This window comes from Muscardinus avellanarius (assembly GCF_963383645.1).
Source record: "Muscardinus avellanarius genome assembly, chromosome: 11".
NCBI lineage: Eukaryota > Metazoa > Chordata > Mammalia > Rodentia > Gliridae > Muscardinus > Muscardinus avellanarius.
In genome coordinates this window covers 64,188,198-64,197,505 of record NC_137797.1, presented here as the reverse complement: position 1 = coordinate 64,197,505, position 9,308 = coordinate 64,188,198, and the positions used below count along the sequence as shown (strand labels likewise).

The window sequence follows — 9,308 nt, the reverse complement described above, 5'->3', positions numbered from 1 at the left end:
CAAAATTAAAATAGGGCTGGGGTGTATCTCGTAGGTAAATGCTTTTGGGTTCAATTCCTAGTACCACAAAAAGAAAAAAAAAATCTTCTGATCAGGTATGGTGAGGCAGGCCTGCAATCCCAGTACATGGGAACCTGAGACAGGAGGATGATAGGTTCAAGGCCAGCCTCAGAAATTTATTGAGACCCTGTTTCAACATAAAAAATAAAATGGGTGAGCCAGGTGTGATGGCCCACGTTTGTAATCCCAGCATTTGAAAGGCTAAGACAGAAGGATCACAGGTTTAAGAACAGCCTCAGCAAGTAGTGAGACTCTCGTCAATTTAGGAAAACCCTGTTTTCAAATAAAATATATAATCGAACTGGAGGTGTAGCTCAAGAGTAAAATGATTCTGGGTTCAATCCCCAGTACCACCAAAAAAAAAAAAAAATTTTTTTTTAAATAAAAAGGGCTGGGGATATAGCTCAGACATAGAATGCCCTTGGATTCACTCTTCAGTAACACACATACACACACAGCATTCCACTATAATATAAAGTTCCCTTTTGCCAGGCACGGTGGCACACGCTTGTAATCCCCGCGCTTGGGAGGCTGAGACAGGAGGATCGCACAGGTTTGAAGCCAGCCTCAGCTACTTAGTGAGGCTCTCAGCAACTTAGTGAGACCCTGTTTCCAAATAAAATAGAAAATAGGTCTGGAGTATAGCCCGGAGGTAGAAAGCCTCTGGGTTCCACCCCTAGTACCACCAAAAAAAAAAAAAGTTCCCTTTTTATTTATTTATTTATTTATTTATTTATTTATTTATTTATTTATTTATTTTGGTGGTACTGGGTATGGAACCCTTCTACCTCCAGGTTATACTCTCAGACCTATTTTATATTTTTTAAATTTGGAAGCAGGGTCTCTTAAGCCAGCAAGGCTGGCTTCAAACCTGTGTGATCCTCTTGTCTTCGCCTCCCAAATGCTGGGATTATAAGTGTGCGCCATCACGCCCGGCTCTGAGGCTATTTGTTTTGTTTTGTTTTGTTTTGTTTGGTGGTACTGGGGGTGGAACCCAGGGGCTTTTCTACCTCCAGGCTATACTCCCAGACCTATTTTTTTATATTTTATTTGGAAACAGGGTCTCACTAAGTTGCTGAGAGCCTCACTAAGTAGCTGAGTCTGGCTTCGAACCTGTATGATCCCCCTGTCTCAACCTCGCAAGGGCGGGGATTACAAGCATGCACCACCATGCCCGGCTCAGAGGCTGGTTTTGAACCTATAATCATCCTGTCTCAACCTCCCAAATACTGGGATTACAAGTATGTGCCACTGTGCCTTGCTAAGTAGGAATTTTTTTTTTTGTAGTAGGTGTGAACCCAGTAGTATTCTACTTCTTACATACATCCCCAGCCCTATTTTATTTTTATTTCGAAACAGGGTCTCACTAAGTTGAAGAGAGTCTTACTACATGCTGAGGTTGTCTTCGAACCTGTGATCCTCTTGTCTCAGCCTTCTAAGTACTGAGATTACAGGTGTGTGCCACAATGCCCAGCTTAGGTAGAAAATTTATATATATTGTTATTCTATGGCAGATTAATTTCTGTAGTATTTATTTATTTTGTGGTACTGAGGATGGAACCCAGGGACATTCTACTTCTGAGCTAAATCCCCTGCCCTAATTTTTTTTATTCTTTTTTTTTTTTTTTTTTGAAACAGGCTCTCACTAAGTTTTGGAGGGGCTCACTAAATAGCTGAGGCTATCTGTGAACTGTGATCATCCGGTCTCAGCTTCTTGAATACTGGGATTACAAGCATGTGCCACCACCCCTGACTCTGTAGTTTTTTATTTTCATTTTTTTTTTTTCTTTCTTTCTTTCTTTTTCTTTTTTTTTTTTTTTTTTTTTTGTGGTACTGGAGTTCCTGGAAGCCCTTCTACCTCCGGGCTACACTCCCAGACCTATTTTTACATTTTTATTTGGAAACAGGGTCTCCTAAACCAGCTCACGCAGCTGGCTTCGAACCTGCGCGATCCTCCTGTCTCTGCCTCCCAAGTGCGGGGATTACAAGCGTGCTCCACCACGCCCGGCCTTAATTTTATTTTTCTACTGAGTTTATAACTGTTAATTTTTGGAATCATGTTTCCCCCCCAAGAATCCAGAGTCTTCCTCAGTCTCTCACATCTAAGTGTACAGTCCCAGCCAGGCCTGGTGGTACACTTCTATAATCCTAGATCTTGGGAGGCTGAGACAGGGGGATCTCAGGTTCTTGGCCATCTTCAGCAACTTAGCAAGAACCTGTTTCCAAATAAAAAGAATAAAATAGGGTAGGGGGCATAGCCTGGAGGTAGATGGCCCCTGGGTTCTATCCCCAGCACCCCTTATCCCCCCACACAGTCCTCTGACCTTTTGTTCCGGATGTCTTCCCAGCCCTATGTGTCACTGGCTCAGCAGATGGCGCCACCCAGTCCGAGCAACAGCAGCCCTAACAGCAGCAGTGGTAGCGGTGGGAGTGACCAGCTGAGCAAGACCAACCTGTACATCCGAGGCCTGCAGCCAGGCACCACTGACCAGGACCTCGTCAAGCTGTGCCAGCCGTGAGTTGTGCTGTGCGTGGGTGGGCTCCCAGGGATGGTACAGATGTGGTGATACTGACTCGTACTCAACCCTCTTATTCTGGAATGCAGGATTGTGCTTCTACCCATAGTCACAAGGTGTGTCCCAGCATCCCCTCTTTAAAAAGTTCGCCCTGCTAGAGCCGGTGTGGTGGCACATGCTTGTAATCCCTGCGCTTGGGAGGTGGAGACAGGAGGATCCAGCCAACCTCAGCTACTTAGTAAGGCCCTCTGCAACTTCGCGAGACCCTGTTTCAAAATAAAGACTCAAAAATAGGGCTGAGGGTGTAGCTCAGAGGTAGAATGCCCTGGCATTCCATCCCCAGTACCACAAAAAAGAAAGGAAGGAAGGAAGGAAGGAAGGAAGGAAGGAAGGAAGGAAGGAAGGAAGGAAAAAAAGAAAAAAATTTCTCCCTGCTACTGGCATAGAAAACCTTTATGTATTTCTCTGAAAGAGGCCAAGATGGGGCTGGATTTTGAAGCCTAGGATAAGGTTTGTTTTCAGCATCTTCCATAGCCAGTATCCTCAGGAGAAACACTGCTGTCTTTACGCCTTGACTATGGAAATGCCCAGTGTCTCTGCAGATCCTGATCAGAATGCAAAGAGAGCTGGCAGCACGGAGTCAGGGGAGTGGGACCAGCCAATTGAATGATACACTTTGGAGAAATTCTGCTGCTGGAGATACCTTAGTGACTCAGAGGCCACTTTCACGTTAGTGAATGAAGGTAGCAAAGGAGGCTGTCACCCTGCATCTAACCCATGAAGATCCTTTGCATCATGAGGTGGAGAAGACCACCATCGATTTAGCTCAGATAAGAATGCTAGAAGAGCCGGGCATGGAGGAACACGCTTGGAATCCCAGCATTTGGGAGGCTGAGACTGGAGGATCGCGGTTCACGGACAGCTACTTAGCAAGGCTCTCTGCAACTCAGTGAGACCCTGTTTCAAAATAAAGAATAAAAATAAATAAATAAATAAGGCAGGGGGTGTAGCTTGGAGGTAAAATGTCCCTGGGCTCCATCCCCAGACCCGCAAAAAAAAAAAAAAGAATGCTAGAAGAGCTGGGCATGGTGGACATGCTTGTAATCCCAGCATTTGAGAGGCTGAGACAGGAGGATCTGGATTTGTGGACAGCCTCAGCTACTACTTAGTGAGGCCCTTTGCAACTCAGTGAGACCCTGTTTCAAAATAAAGAATTAAAAAAAAAATAGGGCTGAGGGTGTAGTTTGGAGTTAGAATGCCCCTGGGTTCCATCCCGGTACTGCAAAAAAAAAAAAAGAAAAAAGAAAAAAAGAATGCTAGATTCAGTCCCCAGTTTCACATACACCCAAAAATAAATAAAAATCAGGCTCAGGGTGTAGCTCAGAGGCAGAATACCTCTAAATTCAATTCCCAGTATCATAGACACAAAAAAAGTATATATTATATATATTTGTATATATGTGTATGTACACAAGTATATGGGTGGAGGTGTAGTTTAAAGATAGAATCCCCTGGGTTCCATCCCCAGTACCAAAAAAAAAAAGTATACGTAGTACAGTGAATCTATACAGAGGAAACAGCCTCAGAGCAGTTCCTTACTCCTAGACTGAAAAGAACACAAGCAACTCTTCAGAACTCTACCTCCATTCTACCCCTGCAAAGGGTCTCCTGGCCTTTATTTTGCCTTGTGTGTAAATTGTTAGGGGACTGAGCCCAGGGCCTTGCACATGCTAGGCAGCCCCCCGACCCCTCCCCCGCCCCTGGGCTTCTAAATGGTAGATTGGTGTAGCCCTTTTGTGTAGGGGGGGCACTCTACCTTTGAGCTACATCTCTAGCTCTGTTTTTTTTTTTTTTTCTTCCGGGTCTGGGGATAGAACCCAGGGGCATTTGACCTCTGAGCTACACCCCCTGCCTGCCCTATTATTTATTTTCTTTTTTATTTTCTTTTTAATTTTTTTTTCGGGTCTGGGGATGAAACCCAGAGGCATTTGACCTCTGAGCTACACCCTCTGCCCTATTTTTCATTCTTTATTTTGAAACCCGGTCTCACTGAGTTGCAGAGGGCTTCACTAAGTAGCTGAGGCTGTCCGCGAACCGCCATCCTCCAGGTCTCAGCCTCCCGAATGCTGGGATTACAAGCATGTGCCACCACGCCCGGCTTCCCTATACTTTTAGGTTTTGGCCTTGTCCTTCTGATCAGTATCAGCAGGGATGGGTGGACAGTTAGCGCCAGCTTGGAGGATGGAAGTTGCCCAGGAGGACCCTGGAGAAGTGGGAGTGAGGAGGAGGACAGGGTGGCGGCGCCTGGGACATAGAGGGAGTCTTATCTAGGACGGTGTTTCCCCTGCTTCCCTGCCCAGGCTCTCTTCCTGCCTGTGTCCCAGTGGTCTGTTCCTGGGTTGTCAGGGAAGTCGGCAGGGCTGGATCCTAGACTCTGGTGGGCCGGAAGGAGAGGCGTGGTCAGAACTGGAACTCCTGGTTCTCTTGGAGGGGCTCTTTCTTCCCAGGAGGAAGCAGCAGGGATCCAGCTGTTGCCAGCTGCAGTGGAAATTCTGAGCTCAAAGTCTGAGGCTGCTAGACCACAGCAAACTCCACCCTGGGGCCTAGATAGGGAGAGCAGCATGTGTGTCCTCCGGCATGCAGTCAGACTTCCCCGGAGTCCCTCCTCCTGCCTGAATTTGGGAAAGAAGCCAAGAATGTGGCCCTGAAGGGCTGGGATGGCCACATCCCTCCCCACCCCTCGCTCAATGTGCCTTTTTCCCAGTACATTTTCCAGGGCACAACACAGCTTATTCTGTCTGATCCTTTGGGTCACAGAAGCTCCACTAAAGAAGTCAGTGAGAGGCCACCAAGGAGTGAAAACAAATCAGTCATCTCATGGTCTTGAGGGATGAGAGGAGAGGTGGAAACGGCTGGTTTGGGGTGTTGATCTCAAATTCAGTCCTTGCCAACCTATTGCAGTGAGCTCGTGTACTTCTGACTGTTAGTGTCTTCTGTTCTTTTTCTTTAATGTATTCTCCTTCCTAGAGTAGAATGTAGAGGGTTTTTTTTCTAGTGAAACACCTCTCCTATAATCCCTAATCTGTGATATTCTGCTATTCAAACTATGGGCCCTTCATATGGCATTGCTGGCAAAGCAGAATTTTTATTTGTTTATTTATTTGTTTGTTTGTTTTTTGTTTACTTATATATTTAATTATTGCAGGTCTGGAGATGGAACCCAGAGGCATTCTACCTCTGAGCTACACCCCTGCTCCATTTTTTTATTCTTTATTTTGAAACCGGGTCTGAGTTGCAAAGGGCCTCACTAAGTAGCTGAGGCTGTCCACGAACCGAGATCCTCTGGTCTCAGCCTCCTGAATGCTGGGATTACAAGCGTGTACCACCACGCCCAGCTCAAAGCAGAATTTTTAAAAAGGTTAAAAAACATGAAGCTGGGCACGGTGGCGCACACTTGTAATCCCAGCGCTTGGGAGGCTGAGTCAGGAGATAGCACAGGTTCGAAGCCAGCTTCAGCTACTTAGTGAGGCTCTCAGCAATTTAGTGAGACCCTGTTTCCAAATAAAATATAAAAAAGGTCTGGGAGTATAGCCTGGAGGTGGAAAGCCTCTGGGTTCTACCCCCAGTACCACAAAAATAAATAAATAAATAAATAAATAAATAAATAAATAAATAAATAACATGAAGCTGGGCACAGTGGAGGATCACTGGTTCAAAGCCAGCTTTGGCGATTTCACAAGGCTTTCAGCAACCTAGTGAGACCCTGTTTCCAAATAAGATATAAAATCAGGCTTGGGTGTAGCTCGAAGGTAGAATGCCTCTGGGTTCAATCCCCAGTACTCCTCCCCAAAAAGAAAGAAAAAGGCAAATTTGAATTGTATTCAGAACTCTATCTTTACACACTCTGCTGTGTGGGCATTGCAAGCCTCATTCCCAAAGGAGCCATCTCCTTCCATTAGGGTCTGTGTCTCAGTGGAGGGAGGAGAGAAGTGTATTGGTATTATAAGGACTACAGTTACCTCTTTTCTTATGGGCAGGAACTTTGGAGTGTTACGGTGCCACACCAAAACTGTAACGGTGCCCCCGCTGGACACCAAAACTGTAATAGTGCCCCTGTTGGGCACCAAATCTGTAATGGTATGAGATGGAGCCATGGGTTCTTATTCTTAGCTATTTTAGAAAAGAATAGCTGGGCGTGGTGGCGCACGCTTGTAATCCCCGTGCTTAGGAGGTAGAGACAGGAGGATTGCGCAGGTTCAAAGCCAGCCTTGCTGGCTTAAGAGACCCTGTTTCCAAATAAAAATATAAAAAATAGGTGTCTTGGAGTGTAGCCCAGAGGTAGAAGAGAAGGGTTTCCAGGAACTCCAGTACCACAAAAAAAGAAAGAAAGAAAGAAAGAAAGAAAGAAAGAAAGAAAGAAAGAAAGAAAGAAAGAAAGAAAGAAAAGCCAGAACTCTTCTGCTGTAAGCTTAAGCAATTTTTATTATTACAAAGGCAGAAAGAAGAGACAGAGTATTATAAAGCACTACATTGAAGGATATAGTGGAGTGCCTTGAAAATAAGACTGGAGTTTTGAACATTAGAACAGGTTTTGTTTGTTTGTTTGTTTGTTTTGTGGTTCTAGGGATGGAACCCAGGGGCTTTCTACCTCCAGGCTACACTCTCAGACCGATTTTTTTTTTTTTTTTTTTTGGTCTCACTAAGTTGCTGAGAGCCTCACTAAGTAGCTGAGGCTGGCTTTGAACCTGCGTGATCCTCCTGTCTCAGCCTCCTAAGTACTGGGATTACAAGTGTGTGCCACCGCACCCGGCAGAACAATTTTTTGTAAGGATTTATTATCTCCTTTCTCCCATCCTGCTTGGCCAGTAGTTTTTTCACCTCCCTCTGACCTAATGCAGGCGCAGGCCCACCAGTTATCTCCACAGTGTCAGCCCTTCTGGTCAGATTTATGACCAAGATGTGTTACTCGGTTAACAAGATCAGCAGTTACCTGAGATGTGCCTACTTTGGAGAAGGCCTGCACCATCTTCCTGCGTCCTTGGGGAGTTTTTAGTCACTTTTATCTCTAACTGCTAGAAGTTATTTATTATGTAAGCTTTTCTTTAAAGTATGGAGACTTTGGGCTACAACTCTTTTGTGTACTTGGTAATTAATATAGGGTTCTCTTAACTTTAGTGTGAGAATTTCGTGTTTGTTTTAACATTCCATGGTTAGCTGGGCTAACAGCTAACTTTTAGCTGACCAAGGTCAATATTGGCTGCAGCTCTTGGCTGACAGCTAGAGACAGAGAAAAGGATTTTATTGTTTTGCCTAAGTATGAAAGTGCATTCTTATTAGACATTAATACAACTCTTATTAACAATCAGTACAGGCCCAATCCCCATCAGAAGGGTTAAGTTTATATTAAGGGTGGTATGTTTAGCTCATTTCTCTCTTTTTTTTTATTAATATGAATAGGAAGAAGCCGGGCATGGTGGTGCACGCTTGTAATCCCAGCATTTGGGAGGCTGAGACAGGAAGGTCACGCATCGTGGCCAGCCTCAGCTACTTAGTGAGGCCCTTTGCAACTCAGTGAGACCCTGTTTCAAAATAAAGAATAAAAATAGGGCTGGGGATATAGCTTGGAGGTAGAATGCCTCTGGGTCCCATCCTCAAGGACTGCAAAAAAAAAAAAAAAAAAAAAAGAATAGTAAAAGTCCTACTGCTAGCAGAGAAGGGTCATATATCTTATCTCTGTCCTGTTTATTTATTTTTTTTTTTCTGTGCCAATGGGGATGGAACCCAGGAGCATCCTGCCTCCCAGCAGCTACACCCCCAGCCCTATTTTTATTCTTTTTTTGAAACAGGATCTCACTAAGTTGCGGAGGGCCTCATTAAGTAGCTGAGACTGGCCACTAACTGTGATTCTCCTGTCTCAGCCTCTCAAGTACTGGGATTACGGAGTGCACCACCACGCCCGCATCTCTGTCCTGTTTTTGCATCTGTCCCACATCATCACTTGGCATTTTCCTTTCCTCTAGATATGGCAAAATTGTCTCCACCAAGGCCATCCTGGACAAGACCACGAACCGATGCAAAGGTGAGAGCGAGCCGCTGCTGTGGCCAGATAGCTAGAGCTGGAAACGCCCCCCCCAGGGCCAGGAGGCTGCACAGCGTTCCCTTGAGCCCCTGGGTTCACTTTGGACCCGTGTTTTCCTGCATGAGAAAAGTCCCTAGTGGAGGTTGCCCAGGTTGTTTCTACTTAACAAAGTGCCTTTAGGCTGAGGTGGGAGGAGGACTCAGTAGGTGTTATTTTCCAGGCCAAATAGTTTCCTTGGGGTTGGCCTAGAAGAATGCAAGGAGATGGGCTGCAGGTTGGGGTGGGAGGGCTTCTTCTAGCAGGTGGCTGTTTTCTTGTCTGGAGAGGCCGCACTCCCTGTGTGCTTAGCATTTCTGGGTTGTGTATAGAAAAGAGGTCAGGGGTTCTTTTAGGAGCGTGGAAGCAAGCCTAGCCCCTGAAACCTCTGATTTTTAAGGTGGGGAGGGAGGGTGGCTGGGCACCACAAGGACCTCATTTCCTTTGTAGTTTTTAGCCACAAAGTAGACCCAGCCTCAGGGCACACGGAACACAGACATCATCACCTGAAACCTTTTAATTTTTCTTTCTCCCTGCACCTCTCCTACATGGATCATAACTCTTCCTCTGTCTCCTGCAAAGCCTGGGCCTCCTCCTCCCTTCCCATCTCCACCTCC

At 45.6% G+C, this 9,308-nt stretch overlaps 1 protein-coding gene across 2 annotated transcripts in view; it reads left to right on the top strand.

Annotated features, from left to right (window-relative positions):
* Positions 1–9,308, top strand: part of RBMS2 (RNA binding motif single stranded interacting protein 2) — a gene marked incomplete at both ends in the record, with an annotated part of 40,294 nt that overhangs the window by 12,482 nt on the left and 18,504 nt on the right. For both annotated transcript variants that reach the window (XM_080706467.1, XM_080706466.1), the window contains 2 exons: positions 2,409–2,575; positions 8,597–8,655. In XM_080706467.1, the coding sequence (XP_080562593.1) occupies positions 2,409–2,575; positions 8,597–8,655 (226 nt within the window). The remainder of the gene's footprint in view (positions 1–2,408; positions 2,576–8,596; positions 8,656–9,308) is intronic.